An 18,858-nucleotide genomic window follows, 5' to 3' on the forward strand; every position below is an offset into this window, starting at 1 on the left:
GATTTTCAAAGATGCCTAAAGAGACAGAAAGGCACAGAAGACATCCAACATGGTTTTTGTGCCTGGTTCCCACTGAAGCCAACAGAATTTGTGGATGAAAGTACTAGTATAAAAGGCATGAACATCAGCAGCAGATGTTCATGTAATTAATGGGATACTCACTCATAAATGTGGCACTTCCACTCTTCTCTTTCATGCATTTCTAGCCTACAAATGGGCATAATCCAATTTATGTTACAAAAAAAGCAACAAACCTTTAAAGTAGCTGATATTTTGCCTTCATCCTCAGGACTGAATTTCCCTTCCTGTCTGCTAGGTCCCCTGTACCTTACCACAGCATAGCTATGCTGTTGCGCTCTCTCATTCCTGGGTAGGAGGGTTTTGATATTCATTCAAAAGGGGAATTCCAACTACTCTGTAACATGGGAGTCTACATGGATATTTATTTGATTAGATATATTCCAGAGTCATATTTTAATGAAAGTACTGCTTTGTGGTATCAAACTAGTAAATTTAAAATATGGCAGAGCTACACAGAGCCTTCACATATAAATTTGTTAAGAGGTGTGAAAAGATCTGCTGTCAGTGGTTGAGCTGCACTTAGTCTCAAGGGTTGAACATTTGGTATGCAGATATAGAGTGGTCTGAGACTCCTGCATCACATGTGGTGTCTATCTAGTGTGGCTAACAAATCTAATACTTTTTGGATATGACTTAAAAAAATAACCTAATAGGATATCTTTAAGAATGACCTAAGTTGTTTTTAAAAAGAAAAGATTTATTAGACAACTATATAATAAGGCTTCATTGTACAACAAGGGGACCTCTGTGTTGATCTGTGCCTCATTCTCAGGCCATTGGAATCTATGGCTGCAGAAGGAGGGAAAATGAGTATCTAAGCAACTTAGGAGCATAAATCACCAACTATAAAAAAAGTGATCTTTTATTTGCAGCAGCCACATTCTCTCTCTTTCTCCAAGCCTACACCTTTCTCAGAATGTGTTTATGAATATGTTCTGTTTATTTGCTGTGTGTTACAGGCTGAGACTGCAGCTAACCGGATCTGTAAGGTGCTTGCTGTGAATCAGGAAAATGAGAGGTTGATGGAAGAATATGAGAGACTAGCAAGTGAGGTAAGGATGCTCTATCTGTAATGTGGTGACAACAATGTTCATGAACTATTGAAAGCTGAAAGTTTTGTGCACTCTCTTCAAGACAGAAAAGCAGAGACACTGTGAAGGTAAATCTCTCAGTGGCAGGTTGCAAAGCCCAGCTGCCCAAGACATTGAGTTTCAGGTGAATCATTCACCACAACTTCCTGTGTGACTGAAGGTTGCACAGGAAGTCAGTCAGTCAGTGAACGTGCCCTAGTCAGTCAGACAGTCTTGTTAACGTGCCCAAAAGTGTGTCTTGAGGGTTGCCATCTGTATGCCCCAAGATCAGGCTTCCAGTTTCTCTAATCTTCCAAGACAGCCTACCTTGACCACATGTGGAACATTCCAGATCAAGCAAGCCCCTTGGCTTTGTGTACTGCAGAGCACACCTGGAGGGGGTCTGTCAGGTTGTTCACAATCCATCTGTGAGTGAGGACAGCAGATGAATGTACAGATGAACGTGCTCCTCCTGTCCTTTCTTGTTTAATGGCAAATCTGCCAAGCAGGACTACAGATGTAGAGTGCACAAATGAGCGCTCTCTTATCTTTTATTGCTTAATCTGCAAAAATAAACTGAAATCGCAGCACTACTTTCTGTATCTAAATTTGCACTAATGGCCTTCTGAGTGAAGATTTTAACATGACCTGAGGCTGGTTTCTGTCCTGATCCCATAACTATGACAAACCTGAAACACCAAGACCAATTGTTTTGAAAGTGGCAGTTGATGCTGGGTAACTCAGATTTTGAGTAATTAGAGGAACCTTAGGTGTGTGTTAATCTTTCTGAAAATCAGGTTATTTCTAGAAATACCTGGAATATCTGGGCAAATTTGTTACTTTTATAAAGCAATACAATATAAAAATATTGTTTAGCTTTGAATATTTTGTGCTTACTCACCATTAAGGCATCAGTACCAACTGAAGTCAATAATATTTAATTGGAACAAACTTAATTAAGATTTGTAAGTTCAATATAATATTTTTTGGTTGTTTTTCCATTGCCTTTATTTGACTTGTTTTTGTTGGCTTGAAAGCTTTTGGAATGGATTCGCCGGACAATTCCTTGGCTGGAAAACAGGACCCCAGAAAAAACAATGCAGGCTATGCAGAAGAAATTAGAGGACTTCCGGGACTACCGCCGCAAGCACAAACCTCCCAAAGTCCAGGAGAAATGTCAGCTGGAGATCAATTTCAACACCCTGCAGACAAAACTGAGAATCAGCAACCGGCCTGCTTTCATGCCATCAGAGGGGAAAATGGTTTCAGTAAGTAAAGGAGGCTTTAATATTCTGTTTGTTTTATCAATGATCTCCCAAAAAAGCCAATGTGAGGGATTGAAAAGCCATTCTAAGTCATTCTCAGAAACATCAGTTTGTTGTACTTTTTCAATACCAAACTCCTTTTACACATTCCCTTTTGTTCCAGAATCTTGCTTTCTAATAAGCATGCTCCTGCCTCTTTGAAGGCTTTCCCAAAAGCAAATTATCTGGAGATGCAAGACTATAGAGAGCTTCCTTTGGCAGTGTTATCAATACTTGTGTATCATTGGGCCAATGATTGCTTATTTAAGCAAAACTCAGTTGTTTCACTGACATTTTAATCATCAAACAAACAGACATTGCTCAATACATGTTTCTACATTTTTTCTATTCTGCCTTTTCTCTTATGTCTATGAAGATAAGACAGTCCATACCAAGAATTCTCATCTGCTGATAAATACTGTGGCTTGACTGGGTCAAAACATTTCCTGTGGAATCCAGCAAACCTGTTTCTCTACTCTATTCTATCATTGTGTTTTGTTTTTCATAAACAAAAAAATTGCTCTATCTGGAAAGGGTTATCGTCCACCCTCCATATGCAGAAAATAAGGGCCCCGTTACTTCAGCTTCCCACTCATGTCTTTTGAGTTTGCAAGAAAGCTCACAAAACTTTGTATACCACAGAAAGTGAAATGAATTTGTGTTCCAGGTAAAACATGCACCAAATCCTCTAGATAGTAATTACCTTGCTATTGTCCACTTGTGAAAGCAAAGCACTTTCATTTTGATAACACATAGATATATTATAAAAGAACACACACATTGTAAAATGGGAGGTAAAAGCAATATATTGTGAAGACATTGGACCTGCAGCCATGCTTGGAAACCATTTCTATAGGGGCTCCTTTCATAAATGCCCCTGAACACAACACACTGAGGAGCAGGTGTCCACACTAAAACACAACGCCCTGACAATGTGTTATATAATTCTGTGATTTTACAAAATCTGCACATAAAAACTTCTCTTTTTGAAGCCAAATTGTGAATGAATCAAAAATCTGTAAACGTAGATAAAAAGAGATTATAGTTTCATCCATCTCTCCCATGTATTCTCTTCACAGGATATTGCCGGCGCTTGGCAGAGACTTGAGCAAGCTGAGAAAGGCTATGAAGAGTGGCTGCTGAATGAAATACGACGACTGGAAAGACTGGAACACTTGGCTGAGAAATTTAGGCAGAAGGCTTCCACTCATGAACAGTGGGCATATGGTGAGGAGAGATGGCTTTTTACATTTTTAGTATTCGAATGTTTGAAGTCGACCTGTCAGTGCTGACTATTTGCCAGCTAGAAACTCACTCATAAGTAGTTTGGACAATTTCAGACAATCTAAAATAATAACAGATAAAATGTCAGGTTTTGTTGACTGTAGTAACGGTCCTAACTTGTTGGCATGTTGCTAATGAGATGTAACTGTAAAAATCATGCTTGAGGCAGTGAGTCAAACTTAATGGGAATATTCTGCATTTGAATAGAAGCCATTACTGCTAATGTATTCCTACACAGTTGTACACCAGGAATGCAGTCATACCACTGGCTAAGTGTGGAATTCTTAACAGAAATATTCTGAGTTTATTATTATTTGGTCATCATGATGTTCTGAATAGTCCAGATAAACTACATGATACTGGACTTGTGTCTGCTTTGCTCCAAACTCTTAATTATAAACTATTAATAGTTCTGGCTTCTAATGCTAACCTAACCTTACCTGTAGCTGTGACACCTGTAGGACCTTACAGTGACATTCAGTTTTGTTCGGGCCTATTAAACGTAGGTCTGCTCTATCATCCTGACGACTGTCTTCCTGTTTCTGCCATGCTTCTGGCTTTTCCCAGCTAGATTATTTTGACACTGTGAAAATGAATCAGAGTCCATCCTCTTACAGTTGCTGGAAGCATGCAAGGCTGTAAATGGTTGCCAAGCAGATACTAGAAGGGAAACTACAGCCCTGAGAGCCGATTTTCTGAGCATAAAAACTCCTCATGGTCACAAGTCATAGCTGTTGTGTAGGGAAAACTTCACATAAGCTGGTACACAGCAAGTGGAACAATAGTTGCTTCTGGCTCTAGGATTCACAGAGCTGCAAATGCCATGTGGTGAGTGCAGCTGCAGGGCCTGTCTGTGTGGATTCAGTTGTCCAACATAGGAGCTACTCAGCAGTAATATTTCAGTTTCTACTTAATCTTTGTTTCTCTAGCCTTTTGTAGATGAGTTGGCATTTTCCACTTAAAATTCAGAGTTCAATACAAAAGGCAGTCACACATCTCAGGTTTATTTTTTTTTTAAGTGCTGAAATGACTAATGAATTGAAGACAGAACATAAAAAAAGAATAACAGATCATTAGTAAGAGTGAAGCTGAGCATAGCAGTGTAATTTCTGGGTTTTTAAATCTATTCTACAAAAAATTATCACAGTGGTTTAGAGATACAGTTTTTGCTAATATACCATTTTTATGCCAGTTTCTCCAGCAATGTAGTACTCACTATTTTAGACCTGTATAAGCTGCCTATGCAAAACCCAGGACATTACTGTGAGAGCCTTAAAAATATATGTTTCTAATTAATATGTGCTGACAATTTGCTGCTGATTTCAGTAGGGGTGGGATTTAATCAAATCATATGAAATCATACATTTGATTTTCACCATGCCTCAACTAAAAAGTTGATTAAATTTACAATTTTCCTAACAAATAAATTGCTAAAAAATTAGTAATATTTTTATTTCCTCTTTCAGGCAAAGAGCAGACCTTGCTTCAGAAGGATTACGAGTCTGCCTCTCTGACAGAAGTCCGTGCCATGTTAAGGAAACATGAAGCTTTTGAGAGCGATTTGGCTGCTCACCAGGACAGGGTGGAACAGATCGCTGCCATTGCCCAGGAGCTGAAGTATGTTCCATTTAAAGGCTTGCAGCTGCTGACATTTAACTTTGCGATAAACTCTTTCCAATGAATTTGATAGTGTCATAGGTACCAACGAAGGAATTCCAGGCATAGCTTCATAAGTATATTATCTGAGCTGGTCACTGAGACCTTTCCCTCATCTCCCCCTTACCCCCAACCAAATATAGATATTCAACTGAACAAAACTATTTGAAAAGAAACATTTTAAACTTGACTTTACAGTAATATTTTAGATTAGCTCTACCCATGAGTCCATTATGGGTTGATGGGAATCCTGGAGGTGTTTATTTCTCAGTTCATATGGTCTGCTGAGAGGTATGAGCTATGAGTTGTTTAACTTAGAAAATAATTTCACTTACACAAATTACAGATTAAGTATCTTCACAAGAATATTGGTCCTTTCAAAATGCTTCACATCCCTTTATTATCTCTATAATAGTGGGTAATGCACTGACTTCCTGCAGATTTAACTGTCTCTAATATGCTTATTTTCACAATCTCTTGGTATTATATTTGGAATTGCCATTGTCTCCTTTTTACTGAAGGGACGCTGGAAACGAAATAATTTGCTCTCAGATTCCTGCCCTTGGCTTCCTTGAAGCTCTCCAAGCTACAATTTCTCACCTTGAACTGGCAGAACAGTTACTGCTCAGAAATGAAATCTTAGAAACATGCCCTTTTTTCACTTTGTGAAGGACCATGACTCACAAACAGCTCCATCTTCATTAACAATTAAAAATCAGATACTTGTCTAAAAATGTAGTGTATCATATCTCATAGCAGCAGCACTTACAGTAATTATGGAATTCCAATGGATTTAAAAGAAAAATTCCATCTTCGGGATTATTTAAAGGAAGAAAAATTAAGCATAGTGGGCAGACTAAGTACTGTGCTTTGGTTAATGTGAAAGAAATCAGAAAAAAACGCAGAGAATGGAGATTGCCCTGAATGAGTGAGATTATGAAACACTTTCTGGCATGCCTTGATCTCTGTTGTGGAGTTATTTCATAGGATGGCTTGGGTTGGAAGGGACCTTAATGATCATTTAGTTCCAAGACCCCTACCATGGATGAGGACATCTTCCACTAGATCACATTGTTCAAAGCCCCATACAACCTCGCCCCACACCTCTGGGTATGGGACATCCACAGCTTCTCCAGGCAACCTGTTCCAGTGCCTCACCACCCTCACAGTAAAGAATTTCTTCCTAATATCCAGTCCAAACCTGCCCTCTTCCTGTTTAATGCCATTCCCCCTTGTCGTCATTGAAAGTACCTCTCCAGCTCTCCTGTAAGTCCCCTTTAGGCACTGGAAGGCTGTCGTAAGGTATCCCCAAAACCTCCTTGTCTGGACAGCCCCAAGTCTCTCAGCCTGTCTTCTTAGGACAGATGCTCCACCACTCTGATCATCTTTGTGTCCCTTCTCTGGACCTGCTCCAACAGGTCCATGTCTTCTCTGGGGATTCCAGAGCTGGATGCAGGGTTCCAGGTGGGGTCTCAGCAGAGCAGAGCAGAGGGGCAGAATTCCCTCCCTGGCCCTGCTGTCCACACTGCTTTGGATGCAGCCCAGGACACGTTTGGCTTTCTGGGCTGGGAGTGCCCATGGCTGGGTCATATTAACTTCTTGTCTAGCAACATCCCCAAGTCCTTCCTCCAAGGGCTGCTCTCAATCCATTCTCTACCCAGCCTCTATTTGTGCTTGGGATTGCCCCGAGATTTGTTTCTCTTTATACTAAAGAAAGTTTCTGTAACACCTAATCATTGCTACTTCAGCTTTATGAATTATGAGAAACTTTGGGAATGTAGCATACATAGCACAGCATCTGCTTACCAGTGTTTTGAACCCTCTGTCCTTTACCTCTGGTGACGCCAGTGAGCACTGTATCCTGTCTATTTTGGGATTGTCTCTTCTCAGTTGTTTCAGTAATTTGCTGTGTGAAGTAAAACAAGTTATTTGTGGCCTGGGCTGCAAAGGTGCTGAAAGCTGATTGCATTTAGAGATGCTCTAATTTGACTTCTCTGCTTCTCCATACAATGGTGCTATCAGTGCCTGATTTTTCACTGTGACTGTGTAACTGAATTAGGCTTAATGCCCATGGGGAACACTGAATGAAAGGTCATAAAGGTCAGGTTTTATCACTGGTGCAAGCAAATGGGCAGCTTCTATTTAAATACTGATTTTAATTATTTATACATAATTCCTCCCACAATAAAATTATGGAGGAAAATGCTAATTTCTTTCTTAATCCATATTTTTAAAGAAGGACTAATGTCTGAATGCTAAGAAATGTGCATTGGCATCTTGATACAAAGACTGTTGAAGTCAGTGTGGATATTTATTTCTTGATTTTCATTTGGTTGGTGGGTTGGTTGTTTTTTTTCCTCATCACTGGAGCAGGCCCTTACAGAAAGCATCATCGTCTGTGTCTAAATTCCAAGTCAGTACACCTCCATGTTTTGTTTTAATCATCTCTTGGATGCCTAAAGTTGCAATTTCAAAGGAGAACTATTGCTGTATGACCTTGAACTCTACTAGTTACAGTTTCCTCTCCTGGTATTTCTGCTACAGCTCAGTCCACTGTGTGCTTAAGGTTAAAGTTGCTAAAACTTGTTGATTGATGTTATTTAATAGAGAATTTATGTGTGTATGCAAACAGGCAATTCCAGCCAGGATGCTGCTATAAGATTGTTGTGTTCCCAGCCTATATAAACTTAGATATTCCTTGGCAAAGAGGCATGACAGGGCTTGGATAGGGCTTTATACAAAGCTGAAGGGGAGAGGCATTTCTAAAATGAGATTTGCCATTTATGACATAGTAAATGCTCATTTGAGTAAGCTGTGCCATAAAAACCCATATTAATTTATTATGTGCTAATTTCAATGTTTTCAAACATCAAGACAAAAATTTTGGAAAGTAGTTTCTTGTATATCTGTCACTTGTAGTATAGTGACTGATTTTCAGCCAAGCAGACCATTATCTGTAAGACTGATTTTAGAGTCATTTTGATTCTGGAGACCTGGGCTCAAATTGTGCTTACGTGCATGGTTAACATGAGCCTTGTTCTGAAGCACTGCTAAAACATGTTGCTCAGCAGGTTATTTTTGTGGCACTATCACTGTTCCCAAAGTGAGCTCACACTTAAGTGTTTCTCTGGATCAGGTCAAAATTTGACTGGATTTTTAATTTTTGACAAAGAAGATTGAGTTGCTCATAAGATCAATAGTGGTAACTTAATGACTTTAAATTCCAAAGGCTGTAGGTTTCAAGTGGCCAAACAAATAGAAAGATTGTTCTCTCAGAAAGTCTGTAACACATGAGAAGCAGTACTTCACGCACTGCATTTTTACAAAATGTAAATCTAGTCTCCTCAACATTGAGAAATATACAAAAATTAATAGCACGGGGTATGTAAGCCTGTGTTTTATTTCCAGCTAATTAATCCTTGAGTTATTACTTCATCTGCTCCTGCTTTGAGCAGAAAAATGTTCTTTGATACCTATAATACACTTACTTGAAGTAAACAACAGCAGGCCAGAAAGGTAGTGGAGCTACACTGCTTAATGCCACTTGGTAAACTAACGTAGGATTTAGTTAGCACCATGAGTGCCCTTTTAAAAATTTGTTTTGATATTATTCTCCTACCTATTTGTCTGCAGCACATATCCCTGGAAGGAACAGGATAGTAGAGATCTTGCGGGGAATGACTGAATCTCCCTGGCAGAGCTTGTGGAGGAAGGTGGCGTATCACCTTCCAGGACTTTGACCACAGCTGGTACAATCAGTCCCTCACTTTCATGGAAGGACACCTGCCCTTACCCTTAATTGACAAAAGGAGATAAGTGATCCATTGAAGCAAAAATAAAGTTTGCTCACTCAGGAACATAATCTAATAAACTTAATATGCTCTAAAAAAAAAAACAAACCAACTTTCAGCCAAAAGCTCCTGACAGCAAAATCAATCTCAGCCTGTTTCATCCAAGACTCTATGCTTCTAACTTAAAGTTTCTTAGCAGAGAGGTGACTTTTGTTGTACCCCTTGAAGGCTAATGAAAAGGCTTCCAAAGAAGGAAGTGAGTTTTCCAGTTAAGGAGCCCTTGTACAGTGTGACTTGCTGTCAGTTTTCTCTTTACATATGAGAATTTACTTCCACAATTCTGGGGTTTTTTTTGTTATTTTTAAAACTTGTTTAGAGGATTGGATTAGAGAATACCTAGGCAAACTTGACATCTTACAAGTCTATAGGCTCTGATGGGCTGCGTCCATGAATGCTAAAAGAACTGTTAGATACCATAGTGAGGCTGCTCATGATGATCTTTGAAAGGCCATGGCAGTCAGGAGAGGGGCCTGAGGACTGGAAGAAAGCAAATGTCACCCTAGTCTTCAGCAATGGCAAGAAAGAGGACTCAGGGAGCTACCAGCCTCCAGCCTCATCTCAATCCCTGGCAAGGTGATGGAGTGTCTGATTCTGGAGGCCTTCTTTAGCCAGAGAAGACAGGAAGGTGATCAGGAGTAGTCAGGTAAATCACGCTTGACCAACCTGGTTGCCTTCTACAATGAGTCAACTACCTGGATGGATGTGGGAAGACCAGTGGGTTTTGCGTCTCTTGATTTTAGTGAGGCTTTCAACACCATCTCTCACGACATCCTCATGGGCACAGTCATGAAGTGCAGGCTGGATGAGTAGACAGTGAGGTGGATTCAGAACTGTCTGAATGGCAGATCCCAGAGGGTTGTACCCAGTGGCACATGGTTGAGTTGTCACTTGTGGTGTCCCCCAAGGTCCAGCACTGGGCCCAATGTTGTTCACCTTGTCCATCAATGCCTCAGGTGAAGGGGCAGATGCCTCCTCAGCAGGTTCACTGACAACACAAAGCTGGGAGGAGGGGCCAGTACCCCAGAGGGCTGTGCAGCCCTCCAGAAGGACCTGGGCAGGGAGGGGAGCTGGGCAGAGAAGAACTGACTGAAATTTATCAAAGGCACGAGCAGGGTCCTGCACGTGGGGAGGAAAAGCCCCTGCACCAGCACAGGCTGGGGGCTGAGCTGCTGGAAAGCAGCTCTGTGGAGAAGGACCTGGGGGTCCTGGTGGACAACAAGCTGCCCAAGAGCCAGCAGTGCGTCCTCATGGCCAAGAAGGCCAAAGGTGTCCTGGGATGGATTAGGAAGAGCATTGCCAGCAGCTCAAGGGAGGTGATCCCGCCCCTCTACTCAACCCTGGTGAGGCCACATCTGGAATGCTGGGTCCAGTTCTGGGATTCTCAGTACAAGAGAGACATGGAGCTCCTGGAGCAGGCCAGTGGAGGGATACAGGGATGATGAGGGGACTAGAACATCTCTCTTATGAGGAAAGGCTGAGGGAGCTGGGCCTGTTCAGCCTCGAGCAGAGATGACTGAGAAGGGACCTCATCCATGTCTATCAGTATCTAAAGGGAGGGTGCCAAGAGCCAGGCACTTCTCAGTGGGGCTGAGCAATAGGACAAAAGGCAACAGGCAGAAACTGATGCACAGGAAATTCCATCTGAATATGAGGAAGAACTTCTTCATTGTGAGAGTGACTAAGCACTGGAACAGGTTGTCAGGAGAGGTTGCATAATCTCCCTCACTGAAGATATTTAAGAACTGCCTGGCCTCAATCCTGTAACATATGCTCTAGGATGACCCACTCTAGTCCCTTTCAACCTGACCCACTATGTGATTTTGTAATTCTGTGATTCTGTTATGGTATTTTTTTTACCTGTTTTACTATTCTTTACTTTCAACAGTCAATCTGAAGCTTCTTTTAAATGAGAATGGTTCTCATACTTCTCAGGTTTTTCCCAAACCAGATTGCTCTGACTGGGCTTAGAAGAAACAACATGAACACTGCCCCTGGCCTACAGAGCTGATGGCTTCTGGCCTCTGGCTTCACAGAGGAAAGCTGCCTCTGTTCTCATTTTGTCCTCTGCGATTCTCTGTATTACTGGCAGTGTGATCTGTTCACTCCTCTTGCCAATTGCCTAGAGAAGAATGCTCAAACAAAAAGGGAACAAATTCTATTAGGACTTGCTGTCTTGTTCAAGCCTCAAAGTAAACCTTAGATTCATTATTGCCATGTGTCACATATTTACAGTCCCTGTAACGTTTAGTACTGGGCACAGTGTTCTCAAGGCAAAGCCAAGAGCTAAATTCAATGAATGGTGATGCACCAATAAAAGGGAGTTTCCAAAGTGTCAAACACATGTATTATGGATGATTTTCATTTGCCACTGAGATCAAAAGTTCAGTTTGAAGCAGAGTCAGTCCAGAATCTCAGGACATAACCTCAAAAATTTATTCCAGTCTCAGTCTGAATAGTAAGTTTCTTTCTTCAGGATTATACTAGCCTATTAAGCAGGTGAAAAAGCAATGGTAACTGTTGTCCTTTGTGAATGCACTCATTCATCCTGGTGGCATATGTGGGTCTGGAGATCCCTGTTCTCTGAAGCAGCCAGTTCTGGGGTGTAGATCTGTGAGGAGATCCTGGAGAGGAAGATGAAAATTGTTCTCTGTTCCCCAGATCCTGCGAGCCCCTATTAGTACTGACAGGCTTGTGAGAGGTTATACTTTGAATGCAACCTGATTTGTGTTTCTCAGTTAAATAATTTCAAAGCATATAAGGAAAGGATCATTGGATTATTTAAAACAAAGTGGATATTTCAGACCAATTAATTAAAAAAGGTACCAATCTTTGCAAACTTGTTAAAGACCAAGACTGAAACATTCTGGCCATCAGGGGATCAAATTGCTTGTGTCACAGGAATAACTACGACAAAGATGCTTGGACACCTTAAGTGTGATTAATACCTGGGTGTCACTTGATTTTTCTCAGAACAGAGGGGATTGATCCTGTTCCTGTGCTGTGCTTCTTGAAATGCTGAATGCCTAAACACAATGTCTGTACTGCAACACTTGCTCACCTTAGGAGAAATATTGCAAAGAAGAGGGGAAGAATTATTGAGGGGCAGTGGATGTGTGGACACTGCTCCTGTCTTTCAAAAAGTCACACAGAGTTTTGCCTTTGCTCTTTCCTAGTGAACTGGACTACCACGATGCTGCAAGTGTCAATGATAGATGTCAAAAGATATGTGACCAATGGGACAGTCTGGGAACACTCACCCAGAAAAGGAGAGAGGCACTGGAGGTAAACCATATAATAAGGATCAGCAGCTCAGCTGAGGAAGGGAGAGGGAAATGAACCATTTATTTCAGATCTGGAAATGGTGCATTTGAGCATCCACTTTGGAGTCCAAAGAGCAAAAAGCCTTATCTCAGATAATTTTAATTTTTGTGTGGTTACTCTTGCAAATGGACTGAATTACTCAGAGTAGACTTGACAGTTCTGAGCTGCCACAGACAGTTGTAATGCAGCAACAAATGTCATGTGGTTTGTAGCACCCCTCTGTGGGAATCTGATGTCCAGCAAGGCTAAAAAAAGCTGTTGGTTGGTTACCTTTTCATACCAGTCTGAGTTTGCAGTCTTGCATACCTTTCTGTCCAGCAGTAAGTTAGTTTTTGGTAGTGAGTATTTCAAAGCACTGAGATACTTTGCAAAACCTTGTTCTGTTGGAAAAGAGGAAGTCACACACATAAATGCCAAGGTGAGAAATGTGTAATTCTTCCTTTTTGTACTTAAAAGAAATTGGCAAATCAAAATCAGCAGATTTTAATTCATTTGCAGATAGATCCCAATAAGAAAAATACTTAATATACATGCATATTAAAATACTTAAAATATTAGTATTATACTTCACAAGCATACACCCACTCCTTTTAATGTGTTGCATATGAGAGTACTACTGCAATTAGTCCTATTGCCTCAAGAGGGAATCCTTAAAGCGGGTGGTGAAGTCAATGCAATCAAATGCATTTCAAAAAATGAGGCATGACTTTGTTTCTGGGTGGGTATGTGGTATGTGTGGAGCTAGATTTTGCCCTAATAACAAAAGAATGCACTTTTCCCAACCCGTACAGAGGACAGAGAAACTGCTTGAAACAATTGATCAGCTTCACCTGGAGTTTGCCAAAAGAGCTGCTCCTTTCAACAACTGGATGGAAGGTGCTATGGAAGACCTACAGGACATGTTTATTGTTCATAGCATAGAGGAAATTCAGGTAATTGTATTATTTCCTGCATCTACACCCAGCAGCCAGGATGTTTGAGAGCCTGAAAGAGGAGCTGTGCTTATTTACAGCAGATCTTCCAGATGCTGGAAGAAATGTTAGAGTTTTCATGCTTTCCCTCTCTGTTTCCGATTTTAGAGTTTAATCTCTGCACACGATCAATTTAAAGCTACTTTGCCAGAGGCAGATGGTGAACGACAGGCCATACTGTCAATCCAGAATGAAGTTGAAAAAGTCATCCAGAGTTACAGCATGAGAATAAGTGCAACCAATCCTTACAGCACTGTTACAGTCGAAGAGATTCGTAGCAAGTGGGAAAAGGTAATGTATGCTAAATTGCTAAATACAGAAAGGACATTGTAGCACATTATTCCGCTTGAGAATTACTGAGAATATTCAGAGAACTTTACAATACGTCTCTAAATTATTCTAGATCATCAGATGCCAGAATGAATTTCTACAGTACCTTATGCTCTCCTTTATGCTTGCCCAGCTCACTTCACAATATCCCTTGCTCCTGTCATGCAATATTACCTATGTCCTCTTTGTCTTTCTGCCAGGACAAGAGAAGCATGTGTTGAGGCTGGTGCCTGGCTAGGGGTGCTGTTAAAATACAGGAAATGATTGCATTCTTTCTCTGTAGACTTACTTGTTCTATTTGTTTTTAAACTATTGAATTGTGCCTACTCACCTTTAGTGCCCTCCCACTGTAACAGGTGAAGCAGCTGGTGCCTCAGAGGGATCAATCCTTGCAGGAGGAATTAGCCCGCCAGCATGCCAACGAGCGCCTGCGCCGCCAGTTTGCTGCTCAGGCCAATGTCATCGGGCCATGGATCCAGACCAAGATGGAGGTGAGTGCCAGACCCTCATGCTGAAGCTGATGAACAAAGTGATTTTTAATTTTTTCATCTTTATATACAGGGCAACAGCAAAGTCAATGACAGTTCGCCAGCTGTTTGAGCCTAAACTATTTAGCACCTGTTAAGATTATTCTTAAAACTTTGTGGAACTTTGTACAAGTGGTACCTTAATGGTAGACCAAGAGATTCAGCTTTGAAAAAATCAATCACTAACCAATTACTGTTTAGCTTCTGCTTTTTGTAGAAAAGATACCAGGTTCACTGGGGTCTCAACACTAATTCCAGATATAAATCTGACACGTTTCTTTTGAAATGTGTTTTCTACAGTAAAGTTTCTCATCTCCACTGTATGAAGGTGTTATTACTGTTGCTTTTTAGTATAAAATACAACATATTTATGTGAACATTGGTCAATTAGCACAGCTGAAGCTTAAATTTTGTGGGACTGGGGGGGTGTCTTTTTTTTCTCCTGACAGGAAATTGCCCGCAGTTCTATTGAAATGACAGGGCCTTTGGAGGACCAGATGAATCAGCTGAAGCAATATGAGCACAATATAATTAATTATAAACACAATATTGACAAACTGGAAGGAGATCATCAGCTTATTCAAGAAGCCCTGGTGTTTGACAACAAGCACACCAACTATACCATGGAGGTAGCCATTTACTCCCTTTTCTATTTATTAGTTCATTCTGTCCTCGTGTGCTGTGTAACTACCTGCCCTGATTTAAAGGGACTGCCACAGCAGAGGGAATTTGGCAGGCTTTCTGACAATCTCATAAGACTTGTTTTATTTTCATTTATTTTCATGTTTTAGTGAAGGAATACCCATTTAGTTTCGTATTTTTCTGAAGGCCATTTTTATTTTTAGTGATCGTTGGTCATAATACAGAGTTAGTGGTATGGAAAAAGTATCACATAAATATTTAGAGCTGATTTATTTCTTATTGTACCTTTTACACTCTTAAAAGAATATATTTGCTTCTGTAATAACTCAGAATTTTCTCTCATAGCACATCCGTGTTGGATGGGAGCTCCTGCTTACCACCATTGCTCGAACTATCAATGAGGTTGAGACTCAGATCCTCACAAGAGATGCCAAGGGTATCACCCAGGAACAGATGAATGACTTCAGAGCATCATTCAATCACTTTGACAGGGTACAGTACTCCTGCTTTTTCTCAACTAGCAATATTTATACTTCCCAAAAGCGAGTTTCTTGGCATTCCAAACATAAGCCTTTTAAAAAACCTTCAAATGAGCTAGCAATGGGCTCTTTTTAAAAGAGAAAAAAAGATCAGTTAAGAAAGAATTTATAAAGTCATGGGATGGCTTGGGTTGGAAGGGGCTTCAAAGATCATCTAGTTCCACTCTCCCCACCTTGGGCAGGGGTACCATCCACTAGATCATGTTGCCCAGGGCTCCCCACAGCCCAGTAGCATTGTGCAAATAAATTAAAGATTAATTTTTGCTTTTTAAGTGTAATGCAGAGTTATAGCTCTGCTAATATGATTTAGTATTTGTTCAAATAATAAGCAGAACTGCATAAATTCATGTGTTTTGGAAAATAACATGACTCTTTTATTTTAAGACTGTACAGTATGTTCTAAGTACTTGCTGTTGTTTCTATCTCATTAAATTTAGCTGTAATCTATATCACAGAGGTTTTTTTCCCCTTTGAATCACAACTTGTGTCCCTAGAAATTTATTTGTAGGGAATATAGTTGGGACACTTACAGCTGTCCAGGAATATCTTTTATTTTTCTGGCTGTATGTGGGAAATAAGAGGCTGTTCCTTTTTTTAGTTTTCTAAATATGGATGAATAAAAAAGTAGGAAGGAAAATTGTGCTGTGAAGAAACTTAACTCACTTCTGTGAGTTATGCAGTATTTATGGACAGGGTGTTATAAAGGTAACTATTAATATACACAATAGCAAAATATATGCAGATGGGGATCTGACATTTGCAGTTGGAGAACAATCTGAACATGAATTAATTCTGATGCCTCTGTGCTCACATGAACCCACCTTTAAAACCAAGTTCACAGTTCAAATACTGAAAACATATAATGCAGCACCAGTCTGTCAAGTCAGTCCTTCAAATAATTTCAGGGTACAGCAAAATGCCACTTCCTTTTCACCTACATCCTGTTGGTCCAGCTCAATTCAAATCGGTTGCCCATACATGCACTTTCATTTGATATGCAATGGATGCAGATAGTCAGTTTACTAAGCCTTCTTTAGACTGCACCTAACTATTTAAGAAGAAGACCAGAATTATCAAACCTCTGCTTGCTGAAGAAACATACAAGCAGAGGGAAATGTAGCTACACAGAACTAGGAATGGACTCTATGGAAAAATCTTAATGTGATTCTAGTACAGCATAATTCTTTTTTGTATTTTCTAAGAAAGCAGAATATAACATCACAAAAGCAGAGATAGTTTTCCTGGGGTGGAAGGAAGTAGCATACCAAATGGCTTTCCCAATGCACGGGAGCAAATAATTGAGCAATTAGAGCTATTAAAAGCAGACATAGTACCAGGCCTGGATAAATTACATGCCTGAATTGAGAGACTTCTCTAAGGGAAACCAAGGTGTTTGCACAAAGATTTGACAGTTCCCTAAAGATAAGGAGGCAAAGTGACTGAATCCAAGTCTATTTTATGCTGGATGGGCATCTCTAGCATCCCTGTACCTTTGTAGCTCATAGGTGAGTTCTCTGTCCTACTTGCAGCAAGGCTGGCTCTGTGGCAGAGGAAATATCACAGTCAGCGCTTGGTGCCTCAGGCTGCTTGAAGGGAGAAGCTAAATCCTACACCAACCAGCCCTACTGTCATGGATTTTCAGGCTTTGCAGATGCAGTAAGACACTGAAATACGAAAGCATAACACAGAGCAAGGCCTTAGGAAAGGCTGTATGACCTGAAAGGAGGAGGTTGTGTCACACAGCTGCTAGCACGCTGGAGATGGGCTACAACAATAATGAGCAACACAAAATTGCTGCCCAGCTCTTAGATTCTTACGTGTTCCTGACTGTCTCTTTCCTCAGGCTATAATGGGTCATGGCTTTAGGCTGTGTCCCTTTTGTCCTGGCTCCTGTTGAAGGAAGCCTGAATGGCCAGGTCAGAAGCAGAAGGTGACAGATGTTTTATCTGTCATACATCCTCATCTGTTTCTGTGGCCTCAACAACCTGGGCCTGGTCTGCAAGCTTAGCTGTAGACCCTGCCTTTCCCCATGACAGATATAATCCAATGGCTTAAAAAGAGAGGTCTGAAACGATCACATAAGGAAAGCACCATTTTACAAATGCCCTCTTTAGTATACCCCACCCCTCAGAATCAAACAAGGGAAACTGGTCTAGGTGGACGTTTGCACTGACAGAGTGTAACTATTATTTTCTCAGTAGCATAATGCAAGTTAAAGAAAGGAAGAAGATAAGATCTAAAATGACTCAACCATCAAGCCAGGCTTTTTGCAGGAACAGATAGTAGAAACACTGATAAAAGAGAAGTTTATAAGGATTAAATTACACTGTTATTTAATGGACAGATGCAACTCAATCTACAAAGGCTAGAAGGAGGCTTTGAACAAACATGTTGGAGAAAGACAGGCTTGTTTTTCATTTTTCTATCTTTCCTGTGTCCTTGCACATTTGAATATTTAGTGTTGGTGAATGAAGGCAATTCAGGGTACTTCAGACTTAACTTCAGTGTACATAAAATAATGAAGACTTTATATTTGTTCATCTTTAGAAAGAGAAGGCAGTAATGGATTATTTTATGGTTTTGATTTCCTTAAATAGAAATGAAGATAAAACTGGATTATCTGAACATAAGCACTAGCATGAAAAATACTGTCTTCTTCATGTCAGATGGAATTAACAATATATGTACAAATTTTGTGGCACTTAGCAGTATTTCTGAATGCTTGATATAGTTTAAAATACACTTGAAGGATTGGATTGCTGTTCACCATGATGAATAGCCAGAAAGGATCCCAAAAATTAATACTGTCACTGACAAGGAGGCTTTAAATATCTAAGTACAACAGAATAATTTATGCATGGTATAGCTCTGACTTGTGTGGCATTTCTCACATTTAAGACATTTCTTAATGTCTGACAGTGTGTGTTGAGGATGTCAGCAAAGTACTAATATGCAATTCCTTTCCCCATTTTAAAGTATGTATTTTGGTACACATAAATCTAAAAACTCTTTTTAGGGTGCTTCTAGAAACAACTTCCTTTACTTGTGAATCTGAAAAAGGAACCCCTGTCTTCCTCCCTGAGAAGAATATATTAAAAAAAAATTCTCACAGTGCATGTGAGAATTACAAGGGCAGGAAGAGTCACGCTTCTCTCAGTGCATCCCCAGCAGAGATGTGCTGGCACAGAGAGCTTTGCAAGTCATCCTTGAAAAGGCAAATGGCAAACAGGCTCTCTCCCCTTGCTCATGGGGGCGTGAGCCCTCTTGGCTCTTGTGTTCCCA

The 18,858-nt window shown here is 40.4% G+C and overlaps 1 protein-coding gene across 10 annotated transcripts in view; it reads left to right on the forward strand.

The window, feature by feature from the left end:
• Nucleotides 1-18,858, forward strand: part of ACTN2 (actinin alpha 2) — an 81,543-nt gene that overhangs the window by 54,837 nt on the left and 7,848 nt on the right. For all 10 annotated transcript variants that reach the window (XM_071432505.1, XM_071432515.1, XM_071432469.1 and 7 more), the window contains 10 exons: nt 1,041-1,133; nt 2,189-2,419; nt 3,535-3,682; nt 5,206-5,356; nt 12,420-12,528; nt 13,359-13,499; nt 13,647-13,829; nt 14,225-14,359; nt 14,845-15,024; nt 15,383-15,529. In XM_071432505.1, coding sequence (XP_071288606.1) covers nt 1,041-1,133; nt 2,189-2,419; nt 3,535-3,682; nt 5,206-5,356; nt 12,420-12,528; nt 13,359-13,499; nt 13,647-13,829; nt 14,225-14,359; nt 14,845-15,024; nt 15,383-15,529 — 1,518 coding nt within the window. The remainder of the gene's footprint in view (nt 1-1,040; nt 1,134-2,188; nt 2,420-3,534; nt 3,683-5,205; nt 5,357-12,419; nt 12,529-13,358; nt 13,500-13,646; nt 13,830-14,224; nt 14,360-14,844; nt 15,025-15,382; nt 15,530-18,858) is intronic.

This window comes from Agelaius tricolor, unplaced genomic scaffold, assembly GCF_023055355.1.
Source record: "Agelaius tricolor isolate 1412-34295 unplaced genomic scaffold, bAgeTri1.0.p SCAF_1, whole genome shotgun sequence".
Lineage (NCBI taxonomy): Eukaryota > Metazoa > Chordata > Aves > Passeriformes > Icteridae > Agelaius > Agelaius tricolor.